This window comes from Scophthalmus maximus, chromosome 8, assembly GCF_022379125.1.
Source record: "Scophthalmus maximus strain ysfricsl-2021 chromosome 8, ASM2237912v1, whole genome shotgun sequence".
In the NCBI taxonomy this organism is placed as follows: domain Eukaryota; kingdom Metazoa; phylum Chordata; class Actinopteri; order Pleuronectiformes; family Scophthalmidae; genus Scophthalmus; species Scophthalmus maximus.
Window position 1 is genome coordinate 23,504,814 of NC_061522.1, and position 17,845 is coordinate 23,522,658.

The following is a 17,845-nucleotide window of genomic DNA, read 5'->3' on the forward strand; positions in this document are numbered from 1 at the left end:
ATCTAAGAGGCTGAGAAGATCCTTTACCAACGTAGTCTATGACCATCATCTTGAAATCATAGAACATTACTAACTCTTATCAGGTTGTAGCCATTGACTTGATGCATTTAACTGTTGGCAACTGAAGCATCCCTTCCATCAAAAATGAAACCATCTGCACTGCTACTTAAGGGGAACTATTTTATTGACATACCATTCAAGAAACATGTTTGAATGGAGGTGTTCTGATCTGGTGTATTTGTTAAGATTCCAGTATTCCACCCTAAAAAGCTCATTATCAAGACAGTTTTTATGTCCACAGACGGTATTGAAAGATGGACAACATGACACCTCCCAAAAAGTGAATCCAAATAATCCAGATCCCCCTGGTGGCTGGCTGTAATATAGGTTCTTGTCACACTGACGTAAGCGTTCACTATTCTAAGTAGTTTATTCTTGACTCGTTGTTTGAGGTTATAAAAACGGGGTGTGACGTCAGGAGAACCAGCTGGGACTGACTGAACTGACTTTGATACGACCTTTTTTGCACAGGGGGAGGAAGTAGAGACATGTCATTCATATTTCTTTTGCAGTCTATGGTTGTATCTGCTTGCTTTTAGTGATTTACTCAATAGTAGGACAATATGAACAGGTCTGGTTCACTGGGGGTGTAGTGGTTAGCGCTTTCGCGTAAATTGGAGACTCTAAGTTGACCGTAGGTGTGAATGTGGGAGTGAAGGGTTGTCTGTGTCTGTATGTGGCCCCGTGATAGGGTGTACCCCGCCTCTCGCCCAATGGGATTTGCTCCAGCAACCCCCGCGACCCTTAAATGGATAAACGACGGATGGTTCACTGGTTTTGTGTTTCCGAAATCTCCATTATTGAATTAAGGGTTGAGTATATACCCCAACATATAATGATTCTAGAGAAGAAAGTTAGAAAACAAGCTGGAAAGGGACATTCTTTACCACTCTAATGTTGTGGGACCAGCATTAAACTTTATTCCTTAAATCACCAAAAGCTGTCTTCAGAGGCATTTTTAGGATATTTTATTTAGCCTCTATTTCTATCACTTCTTTGCTTATACTGAAAGTGAGCCTGCTAACCAACCAGCCCTTGGCAAAGCTGACCCATCTTGTCAGTGAGTCACACTGTAACGTCCTCAGAGGACATAATATAACCTCTTGTCTAGTAAACCTAACAATGAATGAAGCTCATAGCAAATGACCATCATCAGCACCCGCTGCCAGCAAGAAACTATGTTCGGCGGAAGAGAAAATGTACATACTGTACGACACCTTTAATGGAGAAAGGAGAATGGCTATTCAAAATTAGGTTAAATGGATTCTATTGATACATTAAAGATGCCATCATGCTAAATGTTACATGGTTAACAGCATATGAACATCCAGGAGTATCATAAACATCGGATATATATATATATATATATCTATATATATATATATATATATATATATATATATATATATATATGAGTTTCCCCACTCGCCCATGTGGGCAGTCTCGTTTTTTCTTCCTTCAAGCTCGATTCCTCTACCAGAGGCCTGGGAGTCTGATGGTTCTGCGCAGTATCTTAACTGTTCCTAGGACTGCACTCTTCTGGTCTCTCGGATGTTGTCTCTGGAATCTGCTGGAGCCACTCCTCCAGTTTGGGGGTCACAGTCCCAAGTGCTCTGACTACCACTGGCACCACTGTGGCCTAGCCGTTGTTATTTTTCAAGATTGTCATGTTCCTCCTTCTTGCTATTGCTGACGCTGCTTGGGATTGCTACACCCATCACTGCTGCCTTCTTCTGTGTTAGTTGACCACCATGATGTCTGGGTTGGTTTTCACCAGTTTATCAGTCTGGATCTTGAAGTCCCACCGGATCTTAGCTCGGCCATTCTCAACCACCTTCGGAGGTGACTTCCACTTTGACGTTGGGACCTTCAGCCCGTACTTGGTGCAGATGTTCCTGTCCACTGTGCCAGCCCCTTGGTTAAGGCCGTTCCATGTACGCCGTACCTGCCTGCATCATAAACCCCCGCTGTTTTGTGCTGGTTGGTTTCAGGGGCGTCTTTACACCGTATTAGAGTTTGAACCATGAAACACAGCTGGATTGATGAGCCGTATCAATTAATCACTTTTCATGACATTCACATGAGCCAACATGTGCATGCTTTGAACCAGCTTGGCCAGAAATGTAGTCTAGCATGCTCTGTGGGTCCAAGACATGGAAGCCTGAGATACCCCTGCCCACCGCAATGGCTTCTTCATTATCTATTGTAATTCCATTCCATGAAGCAATAAGGTGCAGCTTTGATCAAATCTGTCCCAGGCATCCCAGTCTTGTGGAAGCATTCCAAGATTTTGACTCTGATTTTATTCTGTCATTGCAACAGGGCAAATGATCAGTGGAGCCTCATTCCTTCCTGATTTGTTCGTACACGGGCTGAAGAACGGATGGACGGTGTCAGGAAAACTGTCTGTGAATGTATAAATGAGCACCCTGGCCTCCACGTTGTAGAAGGACACCAGTCCCTTTTCATAGTCCACATAGATCCCAATCCGCGAGGGCCTGACGTTGACTGTGATGTTGGTTGAGGGTTCTGTTCGGAAGGCGTAGTCAGTCCGATCCCGCAGGCTGAGGAACCAATAACCGTGGGCAGGGCTTACAGTGATTTTCCCCTTCCGATTGACAGACCTGCTCGCCACTCCCAGGTCCCAGTCTGTTTTCCCCCCAACCTCCACCTGGAAGAGGGCAGTGGGATACAGTTTATTGCAATGAGTGCATAGTATGGAGTTTATTTAGTATCAAAACTCGCGCATGTGCAAACCCTACGCATATAATACGAGCAACCGTAAATCCATCCTCACGCTTCTTGGAAATCGAAAATGAACCGAGAGTTTCCAGACTAATATACTAATATACATTTGAGTATTAGTCTGGCTACGCCAGAGCATTTGTGTTCAGCACGCGGGACTGACCCCCCCCCCCCCCCCCCCCCCCCCCCCGTCCTCGCTCAAGACTGCAGAACAGGCCCCCCTCGACAAGTTGAGTTTCGAGACTTCGGAGGCGGGATCGGTGACTGACGCTCCCCTTCGTTGATAAGTTTACAATTGCGACAGGAAAATTCTCAATGCATATTTCCTTTTTTCTTATTTGCCTTGATTTAAAATCATATTGTGATAATTGGGATCTGAATGTGTCGTGTGTTAATTATTATTCACATCAACTGGAACATGTCCCATCTACAGTACCTCCCAGTAATGTCTTCCTGAGCTGAAGCCCTGGTGGGCCAGCACACACACCACCCGATCGAAGCGCTCCGGCTGGTCCGGCACCAGCTGGTGGCGGTCGCTGCAGTGCACCTGCTTCCCGTCCACTGAGACCATGAGACGTGGGTGGGCTGTGTTGTGGTCCAAAGTGATGGCGGCTTTGAGATGGAGGGACAGAGAGTAACCGATGGTGGAATTAGTAAAAAAAAAGACTTACACTTAGAGTACGGAGAAACTGCAGAGGCAAAAATGTTTTAAACGCTTACCTGCATAATCCTGAACCCTCTTTACCTCTGTAGAGAAAATAATATGATGATATATATATATACATGATTTAATCATATAGTTTGATATATGTTTTGCATTGTTTAATCATTTGGTTTTAAAGTTAAAATGCTCCTCCTCATCAAAATCGTACTTGGATTCGGTCTGGGCACTGACTGGTCCGATGACGATCGCTGGCCTGTGAATAAGAAAATAGAAGAGGCAGTTTGTGATCTGGTACACACCAGCCTTTATTAGTGAACATCAGAAAGACAGAGACATGATTGATTCTCTTGATTAAAAGTATATGGGATATTTTTTTGTCATTTGCAACAGTAATAAAAAAAAATGTAATCCATTTTTGGTCTTGAGCCCAAATTGTAGTTTTAGTCGTTGTTTTAATTTTTAGAAAATAAACCATATAAATATTTAGATTGTAACTAAGGTTGTATATAAGGTTTGACTAATGTACCCAGACAGGCATACAGCAGGCAGGAGATATTCAGTTCTCCTAGCATAGTGATATGGGTCCTATCGGACCTTGACTTGTACATTTAAATCTCCCTTGCAAGAGAATTTGAATCTCAATGGGAATATTCCCGGTAAAAATCTTTTGTCCAAAGCGACTCACAAAAGATGCATTCAACCATGAAGATATGACCCGAAGTGCGATCAATCAAGAGAGTACATTCAAGTGCTCATTTTTGAAAATTTTATTTTACCAACTTTACCAAACAGTTTACAGCTCTAGGTCTGAATGAAGACTTACAGATTTCCGGCAGTTTGCGCATCTCCTCCTGAAAGCGCTCCATCAATAGATTGACAGTCCTGAGAATCAGCCCCGAGGTCAGAGGAGACGACACCGAGACGCTGGACCAGTCCTTTGCTTGAGGGGGCGAGGACAGGGCGCTGAATGTCTGCAGAGGGAAACAATAGCAGATTGTCCCATTGATGAGCATAGCGGTGACTACATAGCGATGAGTACATTTACATGGACGGCAACACTGACTGCGTGCACATGGGAAAACCAGTGGGAATCTTAGGTTTTGAAATGATCACACATCTTCCAATCACAAGACTTAACACTGACATGAATGAGTGGCCATTTGCTACAGTATCTACAGTCATGTGGTTCACAACCATCAGATCATTTTTATAATAATAATAATAATGATAATAATAATAATGATGATGACAAACAAATAATTGTTTTTACTTCTTGACCCAGCGGTACACATGGCCACTGACTGACCCTCTTTAGAGGAGGCAGAAATACAGGTTAGCAACAGTGTAGTCAACATTAAAAAAAGATCTATGAAGCAAAAAAAAAGGTGAGGAGGCTGGAGTGAGTGAGGAGCGAATCTTATCGCCACAACACGTGTTTGACTGCTGAGCAGACTCGGGAATTTGCTGCATATTCAAACACACCTCACAACTCGGTGGTTCCCATTATGTCCCATTTCATGTATCACTTTTACTTGTTCAGGGATGGGGATGATCTTATCGTGCAAAAGCAGGTGTCTAGTAACCAAAAAGGATTGAAGGATTTGCTCGTGGATTTATTGCCGTAGATCGAGTGGAATCGTATTTATATTCATCACTCATCCATCACTGTGTTATATCATATGAACCCACTCGTTCGTCCATACCTTGAGAAAGTCCACCGGGTCCTCGGACAGAGCCAGCTGGCCCAGTGCTGCGCTCCTCCTCTTCAGCTCAGCGATCTCCTCCTCCAGCTCCCTCAGCAGACTCTGAGCCCTGTGCTCGTCCGCCCGATGGGTCATCTCTATCACCTGACAGGAAAAAACACGCCACGGCAGCCATAGTCGTCATCCATCAAAATGGAGGACTTTCATCACGATGACAACAGCAGCAAAAAATATCTTCATCCGCCCCGTGTCGATGCAATTTACCTCCAAGACTTCGCCTTGGCAGCGCTCCACACTGGAGATCAGTTTGGAGAACAGACGCACAGTCCCATCTATCTCTCTCTCAGCAGCAGCCTGAAGGACAAGACAAACAGCAACGGGCGTTATCTGTGCGTTTGTAGGGACGTTCGTCGAGTTGTCCAGTCCGATGCGCTCGTGAACCAAACCTGGGGCAGGCTGGATGAAACGTCACTCACCAAGTTTTGGACAAACTACCGATAAAGAGTTGAGAGGTAAGTCAGCTGTTGTCAGAAGGCCCCGGAATTTCCAGCGGCAGACAGTGTGGTTTCCAAAGAAGTCTGCTAATCGTCAAATGTCTCTGCAGGCCCGAAACTCAGACTGAACCTGAGACAAATGATCCACTTTGTTCCAAAATGAAAACTCACCTGTATCTGTTGCAAGGAGTTCCGCATTTCCTCCACTTTCCTCTGTCTCTCACCGATGAGCTCCTTCAGCTCCGCCTCTTCGATTTGCAACTGGGCCTGGAGCAGAGAACGCAACCTTGCTGAGGTCCGACCTAACCGTGTCTGTAACTTCCTGACTCTGAAGTCACATATTTCCATATCAGCTGCTATACGCCGACACATCCTCGTAGGTCCGACAAGGGGCCGTGTACGGTGGCCTTGAAGTGCAAACCACAACAGCAACTCACAAAAACACGACAGCAAATCAGGAAGTGCAACCAATCAGGAAGAGGATCAGTGTCCAATACGTACCTACCCTTTCCGTTTCAGTCTCACCAATGCTGTTGTGTTGTGGCAATTTGAAGTTGTGTTTTATGGTTTGCTGTTGTGTTGTGTGAGTTGCTGTTGTGTTCTGGCAATTTGAAGTTGTGTTGTGGCAATTTGAAGTTGTGTTGTATGATTTGCTGTTGTGTTGTGTGAGTTGCTGTTGTGTTGTGGCAATTTGAAGTTGTGTTGTATGATTTGCTGTTGTGTTCTGGCAATTTGCTGTTGTGTTGTGGCAATTTGAAGTTGTGTTGTGGCAATTTTCTGTCGAGTTGTGTGAGTTGCTGTCGTGGTTTGCACTTCAGGGCCACCCAAGTGAAAAGTCAAAACAAGTGGAGTGTTACAAAACCTTGAGTAAGTTGTTCAATTTAAATAAAGCAATGCAATTAAGAAATGCTCCCATGTGACCCCTGAGGTGATTGAAACAGATTCATGACATCATGAGTCGCAGCAGGTCAGTGTACAACAACATACTGCAATCGTTGACCGCGGGTCAAATCAATAAATAGGCTTCTGACAGTGCAGTTACAGTGAAAACACACACACACACACACACACACACACCTTCTTGATGTGGCACTCCCTCTTGGCGGGGACTGCGTCGTGCCGTCTGTGCTCTGCCGTCTCCATGCAAACACTGCACACACAGGAGTTGTCGGTGCGGCAGAAGAACTCGAGAGCTCTCAGGTGGAGGGGACACGGGGGCAGGCTGGGCGAGGTGTCACTCGGCCCGCTCAGAGTGTACCTGTTGTAGCAGCACAACCAAGCCAGCTTTACAAGGGAACAGGAAGTGCATACAAAGTGTATTTCATGGAATATGGCGATAAACCTAAAAGAGAGCAGGAGTATCAACAATAAACCTGCATGTCAAAGGAGCATTAGTGAGTTTTTAGACATCATACACACACATTCATATATATTTATTATGGCCTTTAAAGGTTTTTATGGTTAATTCATCAGGGAAAATGTCGCTTGTTTACACATCCAACAGACGCAGAGCACCATTACATTTCATATTGTCTGGTTGCTTGACAAGATAAGTCCCAAAAGTTTGGGCCTGAGATTTAAAATAAAACCCAAAATTAAATGTGTTGTGGATATTAACGCTTCGCAGGGACTCAAAGTAATATGTCAATAGTCGTTTTTTTTACCCACCAAACATTAATATTATTCATAATTTTTTTTTAAAAAAGCAACTAAAAATGGAACCCACTATGATATCGTCTGGGAGGTGTGGTACCTGCGGAGAGCCGTGTAGGGTGGAGGTGGGCTGTTCGGCCCTGCGGTTTGAGCCTGGACGGCCAGGTGAGCACTGACTTGGTGGTGAGGGTCACCGGAGTGGGTGGTTTGAGTCGGCAGCTGCTGGAAACGGGTCAACATCTCGGCAAAAATGCTCCCCGGCATCTCTCCCGGCCTTTGGGCTGGGGGATGATGGTGGTGGGGGTGAGCGCCGGGGTCCTCCCTTCCTCCTCCGCCTGTTCCGCCGGCCGGCAATTCGCCTATGGCGATCTCCTTGAACCGCTCAGTGATTTCCTTCAGGGTTCGGTTGATGTGAAGCTCCGGCCGCTTGCGGTACGACTCCTTACAGAGGGGACACTGGTAGAGCTTGTCGCCGCCTCCCCGTCCTTCCCAGTAGGAGGAGATGCAGACCTGGCAGAAGCTGTGGCCGCATGGGGTTGAGACGGGGTTGTTGAACACCTCCAGACAGATGGAGCAGGTGAACTGGTCTTCGGAGAGAAAGGCCGCGGGCAGAGCCATAGCCATCCAAGGCGTAACTGTTTGAGAGACAGAAAGAAACAAGTGTATGTCAGATAATAGACACACTATATCCCTGGTGCTTTTTGTAATCCGCTAATTTGGGAGTTTTGCTTGTTGAGCCTGTTTCATGAACGTTAGATTGTCCTTGCTTGCGGGCATGGGGATGTGGAATAATGAGGGTGAATTCACACACATGTATTTAGATTTAGATTCATGTGGCAGCCAATTACACAGTCAGTGACTGGTCAAAAAGACAGCAACTCTGGGCTCTACGTTTTCCACTAGGCAATGCATTGCGATTATTGTCAAGAATAGATGTAAATGTATATTATATTACATCTCCCTCACCTGAACCCTGCGGCAACACATCCACGCTGTTTTTGTTGTAGTGTTGGTTTTCGTGATATGCATCTCTGATGTCACTATTAAAATTCAACGGAGGTGAAATTATTTTAAAGGCCAGTTTTACCCAAGTCTTAATGGTAGGACTAGTACCAGCATCATGTGCACGGGATTGTGGGTTAAATAATGGCACAGTCCATACTTCATCCAGTGTATAAAGACTATAACTGCTGTATAATTAGTGTTAAGTTGATGAGGAACAGTACAAAAATATTACGGCAATTTGAAATTTCTATGTACGTGCAAGAGGTTGACTCAAACACACGCAGAGACGGATTTTCTCAGAGAGGATTGAAGTGGACGTCTCAATTCTCTGGCGTTGAAAATGTCCTCAAGTCTTAGAACTGCCAAGCATTTGTCTTTTCACACAAGATATTAAAAGCCATGCATAGATAGATAGAGAGAAAGATAGATAGATAGATAGATAGATAGATAGATTGATAGATAGAGATTTTTGATTTTTAAAAAAAAACTTTTATTCAAATTTACCAGAAAACATCACGGCCCTCTACAAATGCACTAAAAAATAAAAAACAAAAAATAAATATATGAATGTATTGAATAAATCAAGTCATAAAAACACAGAGTAAAAGATGAGCTCTTCCTCCTTCACTGAACACACAGTGGTGGTGAAACCCCACGGCTGTAGAGAGAGAGAGAGATAGACAGATAGATAGATAGATAGAATAAGGACATAAATAGTGCAAATATATGTACAATTAGTATGGTCGCTGAATGAGTCTTTTGCAGAAGGATGTCGGCTGTCTGTCCAGTGTGAGGTGGAGAGGATGGTCAGAGGTTATCCGTGACAGATGTGGATGTGGCCGCTGCCCCAACGGACCACGATAAAGAACAGATCACAGGCCACAACAGACGGGAAGTGGAGTGTGCTCATCGCCCTCGCATACACGTCGTGCGGTTGCTTTTCCAGTTCAGCCAGCATGTTTACTTAACATACCATATGCTAAACAGCCATCTCTTGAGACCATAGGTGCAGGAGGATTTAGTAAGGATCCCCGTCAACCCAAAAGGACGGACCAGTCCTCAAACCTTCCAAATCCTCCCTTCAAACCTTGGACCAGACCTAAACCCAATCCTGCCTCGACATGATCCAAGAACCCACAACCTTCTGGTCTGCAGCACTGTTAGTAACACACACACACACACACACACACACACACACACACACCTCAGCTTGGGTCAGAGGCTACAAATTATTAAAGGAAGCGTGTGGTATTCATTTTGGTATTTATCAATTGACCATTCTTAAATCTGCTCGATTTACGGGTCAACTTTGGAACGACTTGTGAGACTGTGTGCTCTGGGACTTGGCTCCACAGGTTCCGCACATTCACCTGTATGTTGAGCTGCTAAAAACGCTGAGTCACGGAGGCACCTGATAAGCAGTGTGATCGCTCAACTAGTTTGCGTAACCACGACATGTGTGTGTGTGTGTGTGTGTGTGTGTGTGTGTGTGATTGCAGCAACTGTAGTTGTTGCCTTTTTTTCTGATAAATGATTACATAGATTTATCATTTCAGACATAACAGGAGCTAACTTCTGAAAAATACACAGACTATTTTTTGTAACGGGCCACATGGTCGCACTATTACAGCAATGAATGAACAAATATTAGTGACTTTCCCCAGGAACAAATTGACGCCTCATTAAATTTACGAGCTATAAACAATCTATTTACAAGTTAACATATCGTCCTTGAAATTTTAAAAGTCACCATGATCTGTGAATAGTAGAAATTTACATTGAGTAATCTCGTCCTCTGTGACTCTAACACTAATCTTAACAATTATCCAACGCTCAACCTTTTTCTTATTTTCACAACAGTTTTCCATTCCGGAAGATCTAATAATGTACACACACACACACACACACACACACACACACACACACACACACACACACACACACACTCGCAGCAGAACAGGTAGAGCCAGTTTCAGCTCAAATGGACAGTGAATGACCTGAACATAGCGATCATAGCTGGAATACAGAAGAGAAACGTTACTGTGTTGAAAACACAGGGGGGAACAGTGGCTTCACAGAGTCTTCAGGGATTTTTTATTTTTTTTTTACTCCTGGTTAAATAAAGGGTTATAATAACAATAATTCAGACTTTTTTTTCAGACTCTTCAAGAAGGGTTGTCACGTTTGTGTTTGTGCTGTTTGAATTAAAAAGTCTCGAGGAGATGCTTTGCCTTTTACTGAAATAAATGGGGTGGAGAAAATAATATTTGTTCATAGTAGACGACACAATTCAACAGCACCACCAACCGCAGCCTCCGAAATGATCATAACGTTTCTAAATTGCAGGCCAATTAGAAACAATTAGGTAATTGGCCTGCAATCAAAACTTGACAACACGTGTGAATGGTATCCTGTGTCACTTCAAACATGAGTCTTTAAGTGTTATATGTGTGTGTGTACCTGTAAATTGAGAGAGTGTAAAAAAGCCAGAGTCAAATTCCTTGTACGTGTTACTTGGCCAATAAAACCGATTCTGATTCTGATTCTGATTCTGATAATGCCCCCCCATGTCAAACATTCACTTTCCTGTCAACCTTTCTCTTGCCATTTTATCTGTCAAACCACATATTCATCAAGCACATCGTCTACCTACTCAGTAGAGGTGCTGTTGCGAGTCCAAACAGGGAAACATGGTGCCCTATTGTTTTTGTTCCTATTCTGTCTCTCTTATCTTTCTCCCTTAAAAGGGTGAGGCCTTCAGCAAAACCAAAAGAGAAAAGCATCAACTCAGTGCGGTGACACTGAATCTCACTTTTCCACAATTATTTCAAAAACAGCTTGGCATTCAGTCAAAATTCCTTTTTCATTTCATTTTCATAATTCATCATCATCTGCTCCAGTGGCCTCCTGCTCTAAAAATGCCAAATCTTCCCATACGGTGAAAGCAAAACTAATGAAAAGCAACATCATGTATACATCATATACACTGTAATCGTCCTGCCAGTGGTTCGTGCAGTTGCTTCATTGCAGAGCTGTGTGCAGCGCTCCCTGCCCTGCTGTCTCTCTCTCTCTCTCTCTCTCTCTCTCTCTCTCTCTCTCTCTCGCACTCACACAAACACAAACACATACACTAACACACTACCCGTCTGTCCCAGTCAGACTGCCCATCAGCAGCACTGGGAGAAAGATAGATACCGCTTTGCGTTTACGAAACAGGGCATATACTGTAGTTGTCAATAGGCGGCCCTGGGCACGCTCCTCGTGCGGGTTTATCGGCTCACCTATCCGAAGGTAGATAGTCAGCAGTTGTGCATGGTGAAAATTCTTAAACAGGAGCCAATCCTAGTGACAAGGGAGGACTTTCCTGCCATTCGTTCTCATTGCGTTTACGTGCGGTTCATTCAGCATGAGGACTTGTTCGAAGCAGGTGTATTGGAACAAGAGATGAGCTCATACTGGATGTGAGTCACTCAAACAGTGTTCGTACCCGACACTCATTAAATCAAAGAGAATGGCTTTTCACAGTCACTGTTGCACTCGTCACAGTCACATGCTCCTCGTGGTTTATTCAGTGTGCAAACACTTTTGTAGCCTGTGGTTATTGAAAATACATAGCATTTTGGCTTAGTTCAAAGTGTCTTACCTGTTCTGAGGCCTGAAGTGATTTTGTCTGTCAGTAAAGCATATGTCCAAGACGTCAGTCCTGACTCGTCGCCGTCCTCCTCTGAACCTTTTTCTCCCTCTGCCGATCCCCTCCTCTGCTCCTCGCTTGTCACATTCCTCTCCTTGTCCTGCCCAGCCTGTGTCATTGTGCCGTTAACCCCTCCCTCTTAACCCCCCACCCTTAAAATCCACCCAACCCAACCTGCTCGACGGGTGCAGCCGTGCAGGTGGTAAGCAGTTTAATCTCTCTCCCTCTGTCTCTACTCTCCGACACGAGGCCTAAATGACTTGATGCAAATTGACGTGCTCCATAACACAAGTCTTTCCATAAATAGGATTTTTAAAATGGACTGAATTCATAGAACACTTTTCTAGTCTTTACAGTACAAGTCACATTCATACAGAGCTGCTGACGCAGCCATCGTAGGCAATATAGGGCTAAGTGTTTTGCCCAAGGACACTTCGGTGTGGGGAGTGGGAATCAAACTACTGACCTTCTGGTCCGAGGACAACCCTCTACCCCCTGAGCCACAGGCTGTAGGGGTCAAAGCCAGACGGGGGCTGGGATCACGGATCCCAGTACCAGCGGTGGTCCTGTCAAAAATGTCTAAATTGCGTACAAACATGGCGCTCTGAGTTTCGACAACACACTTGGCGAAGATTGGCCTCTAGGGGGCGCTACAAATACGACAAGTTTATACTTCACGAAGGGCTCATTAGACTTTTCACGAAACTTGGAGGGTACGATCTAGGGCTGCTCCTGAGGCCACGGCCACAACGGTGTGCTGATTGTAAAAGAATGGGCGTGGCCTATTACACCCAAAAACGTTGTAGTCGTGTCGGGCCGCCGCCGAGTTTCGCCAAACACTGCTCGCAGGTCTAGTTTGACTCATTTCTGTTTTCTGAGTCTCTGCTGCGATGGTACATGTGTTGCAGGCAGAGAGACTAAGGCAGCAAAACCAGAACAGTGTTCACTGAGAGTTTTCTCTGCTGCATGAAACTACAAATTTCTCTTTCTCTCTCTTTGTAATGACACTTTAATATTGTTTTTAGCTGAAGGCAGGGTCAAAACTTTATGTCAAGCATGTTCCTATCTCAGCCTCTGTGACACTGACTTGTCGTGCTGACCTTCTTCCCTGATTGTGACCGGATGCAAGCTTCTCTGCAGATGGTCATTTCTGGCCTTGGTTGGTCCCAGGTTCAAAAATGAGATGTTGTGCTGCTAATCCAGAATACAACCCCCCCTGCCGGAACGCAATTTCCTGCTGCCAGTTTCATTGAGATAGGTTCATACTATATTGGCAGAGACTGTCACTGTAGTGTGTAACCCTCCTCATATCATCCTACTTGGGTAAACACCGGTGAGTCTACCTGTGCCAATGGCCACTGATGAGGGACACAATCTTATCTCCCCCGAGAACTTAAGTTCTTGTCAAGCCAGAAGGCAAAGAAATAGGGCTTACTGTACCTGCGGCCACTGCAGCGATCCCAACCTTCAGGTAGCTCCTCCTCTGAAGGGTTGTGGAACTGCCAGTCTACATTTACAGTTTTTCTCAATTGTTTACACACAAATACTGTACTTGAGACACAATGACCACAACATGTAACTCATGCACCAACCCCCTGGACCAATTCTGCTAAACTACAAGCACAATTCCTGCTTTACACTCAAACTGCAGTTCTAAAACACACTTTTTTCAAAACACTACACACAATTCTCTGCATTTGGCACAATTTTCATGAAGAAAATCTCAAAGGTGCACACTGACTCATCACATGGTTCAACCCCTTGTTACACAGTTTTACAATTTGCAATCAGAGCTTTAGCATAAAAGGGCAACAGGTGAGCTCTTCTGTTTTGGAGCAATGGATGCCAACATTGGAAACAGAGGCAGAGCCAGAGCCAGAGGAGGGAGAGTAAGAGGATGAGGAGGAGGAGGAGGAGGAGGACGACGAGGACGAGGAAGGCCAAGGACCCTGATCTCTGAGGAGATCCGAGCCACTTTGGTTGACCATGTAGTCGACCATGGTCTAACAATGAGGGAGGCTGCCGGAGAGTACAGCCACATTTGAGCAGGTTCACTGTAGCATCCATCATCCGGACTTTCCGAAATGAGAATAGGTAAGAAATCTACTCTCACTAGAAAATTGCAGTACTGCATATCAATACAGTACTCAATGAGTACAGTAGTACAGTATTGTCTGTGGACTGTTCTGTAGGACTGTAAACATAAAGTATGTTTCAAGTATTTGGGTAATGTATTCCTACTTTGCATTCCTACACAGTATTTACAGTATTCTACTATTTGTTTGGCAGAACTGAAAGATTACCAACACAAGGTGGTCGGGAACGTCCTCTGTCTCCTGAACAGGAAACTGAAATCATGAACATGGTCCTAGAAAATGACGCCATAACATTACGGCAAATACAAAGAAAAATAATAGAAAACAATGAGATATTTCAAAAATATTGATAGGGTAGGCTTATCAACACTGGACCGTGTCTTGCGCAGAAATAATCTGAGGATGAAGCATGTCTATATCCCACTTGAACGCAATTCAGAAAGAGTCAAAGGATTGCGATATAACTATGTGCAAGTGAGTCCTATACAATCCCACAATTGATGCATACTCTCAACACTGTATAAATTATACATATTTCAGTATTGTGGAGGGAACATCACAATGTGTGCAGCGTCATCCATCACCATGCTGCCCTTGGCCCATCTGATCACACTCCTGGACACCCGACACAACACTCTCATCCAGCAGGTCAGTTGACGGCCCGGGCACCTCAGGTACGTTGTCATTTGGGACAACGTAAGTTTCCACCGCGCTGCTCCGGTTCGTAACTGGTTCACTGCCCGCCAACGCTTTTTAGTTGTTTATCTCCCTCCATATTCTCCATTCCTCAATCCTATTGAGGAATTATTTTCTGCCTGGAGATGGAAAGTGGATGACCGTATTCCACAAACGCGTGTGCCCCTTCTCCAAGCTATGGAAGACGCATGTGGAGATGGAGCAGTTGATGCTGGATTGGCCATGCTAGGGGATATTTCCCCCGCTGCTTGTCCAGTGAAAACATTGCTTGTGATGTGGATGAGGTGCTGTGGCCAGACCCAAACAGAAGAGAGAATGCGGCATAGTCCTTTTTTTTTTTACTGTAACTGTACACAGTAAATTCTGTTGTTTTGTATGTAGACCACTGTATGTGCAACTTTGTGTTGGTTGGGATGTACACTGTGTACATTGTTTTTGTGGGAAAAATTGTATATATTTGTTACCGTGTATTTGTGTGTTCTGAGTATAGAAACAAGATTTTCAAATACTTTACAACTCTGTTTTCCACCGACCCCTATCCACCAAACCTGCTCCAACAGGCCTCACACTTGGCTGGCTGACGCTATCCAAATGCTAGATACTGATCTCAGAGCTGCTGAGAGACAATGGCATAAAACCAGTCCCCCCACCTGCAGTAGTGGGACCACACGTATCTCTCTATCTTCCCAGGTCAATGGTTCATCACTTCTCTTGCTTTCTTACTGAGACTGAGGTATCATAACTCCGGACTGGTAGTTGTCCTGCTTCATGTGCGCCGGACCCCTTTCCCACCACCACCCCCCTTCAAGCCACATCTCTCACCAACAAACAAGTGATAAATGCTTCATTGGCTGAGTTCTGGAACATTTCCAACTGCATTTGAACATGCTCAGTTGTAAGAGCTCTGTTCAGAAAGTCTTCAAAGTTGAGAACTATTAATCAAACAGGTCTCAGGGTCAACAAATCCTCCAACTCATACGACGAATTATATCGTAAAATAGCGCCTCTAATACTGCCACAAATACTATTTTGCCTCTGAGCATCGTGGGCTTTGAACGCCTCATGGTTAATGAGCGTGTAAACTTAAGGGTGATGGTTAGGGTCAGGGTGACATGACAGGACAATTTCTTTACAGAATAGAAGTTTGTCCATTTACATGCACAAACTTTGAAGGACTTGCCAGGTCCACTGCTGACCTCTAGCGGCCGTGTGCATAACTACACCTAGAGGACTGCTGTCTTTGAAACGACCACATACGTCGTAACAAGCTGCTTAAGTGTTTAAGAGCAGCCACTCGACTGAAAAGAAATTTGTGACAGAATCCCCAAAGGCAGCTCGAGCTGCGACTCAGTCTTTTGGTTCTTCAATCGTACGGACTGGAGCTCCTTGTCGGCCACTGCTTTCCTCCAAGGAATGTCGTCCTGTACTTTTCTGCATCCGTTCATCTCTTGCAAATGTGGAAATTCCTATACATAAAATTAATTTTACAAGAAATATCTTCAACCAACTCATTGCTGTCAACATAGAAAAATGTCTTAATCCTGAAACTGAATTTTTTGTTCCGTTTCCCCTCTTGCATTTTCCCTTAATGATTCTGTTCACCTGAGTGATTCATTTCATTGGGCATTTCTGATTGATAATCAGATGAGAATATTTCTTCAGCCTTACAGAGTAGAAGGAGCTCTCATCAACCAGATCTTGATTTACAGTGATTGGCCAGACACAGAAGTGAACATCTCATGTTGTTTTGATGACAAGAGCTCCTTCAACCATACAATGTGGTCATAGCTCACTTTTGGGGATGTTACACGCACTTGCATTGCAGGAGAATGCTATTAAATGTTCACAGTCAGGACAGTATATGGAGTGGAATGGAGTAGCTGTGTAGTTCTGTTTCGCAGTCAACAGGATGCAGTTTTTATTTTGTATTGAACCAAATAGTTTGTACATTAGACATTTAGTGTTTAGTTAGGGCTATATGAAGCCCCCCAGGAATGAAGGGCTCACTAGAACAGTGCATACTGCCACCATCAGGTAAAGTCAACATCCTGCAAAGGATCGCTGGTTTGACCGAGAGACGTTTCTTGAGACCAGAGCTGTCTCAATTTGACCGAGCTGCGGTTGTGTCACAATGAAAATGATAATCCAAGCCTTTTTTCGTGGTTACCATTGGTGCAGTTTAAAATCATCCAGACAACTTCACAATTGACACACTGGATGGGATGAGTGGTTTGCGGAGGAAGTCTAACTACAGACAGATTTCTCTATTTACAGTATACTGAGATGTTTGTGTATAATTTTGCTGTTAATGATTTTATTCTTTAAAGGAGAACGAACCAGAGATAACTGTGGCTTGTGTATGTGTAAATGGGTGAACAACAGCAACAATGTAACATACATTCAGAACTCTACTCATTGAATGTCAAATGAAATGGAAGATGTGATTTTTTTTACAACTAAAAATGACTAAATATCGCAAAAATAAGTCCAGATCAAAAAATCTGAACCCACAACTAATGTCAGACCTGTTGTCGATAGATTGTGGTCGAATATAACTTTAATATAAATTTCTCTTCTGTCATGCTCTGATATTTTACAGTTTTAATAAAGTTTTTGATAGGCGCTTTACATATAAAATTGTATTTAAAAAATTAATATTACAACCAGGGAATTTCAAAAATATTGTGAGATATTTCTACTAAGAGACACAAAAATAAACCCAGTTCAAAGCATTTCTTTTGAGTTTGTTGCTGCATGGTTTATTCACAATATCCATGTCTCCAGTTTCTTCAGGTGGGATCTTTGAAAAAATTCCTAATGTGACTCAATACTACAGTGACAATATTTAGCTATTTTTTTTATCAACCATGAGCTAGAAAAAAACGATGTTTTTACATAGGACATCCTTGTTATTCCAGATTCATTATCGATGAGGGCTGAAGCTATTGTTGAACTTGTTTATTGTTGAATTAACTTATTAAATCAAACATACATTTTTGGCCTGAACGCACCATTAGATTGTTGTGATTCGTATGATT

At 43.8% G+C, this 17,845-nt stretch overlaps 1 protein-coding gene across 2 annotated transcripts; it reads right to left on the minus strand.

The window, feature by feature from the left end:
• Window positions 1-957: 957 nt before the first annotated feature.
• LOC118312440 (nuclear factor 7, ovary-like) lies at window positions 958-12,107 on the minus strand. Of its 2 annotated transcripts, XM_035637035.2 has the most exons (12): window positions 11,968-12,107; window positions 7,420-7,954; window positions 6,744-6,924; window positions 5,838-5,933; window positions 5,437-5,526; window positions 5,173-5,316; window positions 4,293-4,440; window positions 3,678-3,722; window positions 3,526-3,552; window positions 3,242-3,417; window positions 2,340-2,731; window positions 958-2,221 (listed from the first exon to the last, which is right to left on the minus strand). In XM_035637035.2, exons 2-11 carry the CDS (start codon window positions 7,941-7,943, stop codon window positions 2,363-2,365), a joined length of 1,800 nt encoding a protein of 599 aa, XP_035492928.1. In that variant the 5' UTR covers window positions 7,944-7,954; window positions 11,968-12,107; the 3' UTR covers window positions 958-2,221; window positions 2,340-2,362. The 2 variants fall into 2 exon arrangements, with proteins under 2 accessions (XP_035492928.1, XP_035492927.1); XM_035637034.2 differs by having other exon boundaries at window positions 958-2,731.
• Window positions 12,108-17,845: the final 5,738 nt, after the last annotated feature.

Excerpts from the sequence above, each read along its gene's own strand:
- LOC118312440 (XM_035637035.2), bottom strand. The coding sequence starts at position 7,943 with ATGGCTATGGCTCTGCCCGCGGCCTTTCTCTCCGAAGACCAGTTCACC. Across the intron at positions 5,527-5,837 it reads ACTCCTTGCAACAGATACAG|GCTGCTGCTGAGAGAGAGAT; the intron begins GTGAGTTTTCAT and ends CTTGTCCTTCAG. Across the intron at positions 2,732-3,241 it reads CAGGAAGACATTACTGGGAG|GTGGAGGTTGGGGGGAAAAC; the intron begins GTACTGTAGATG and ends GCCCTCTTCCAG.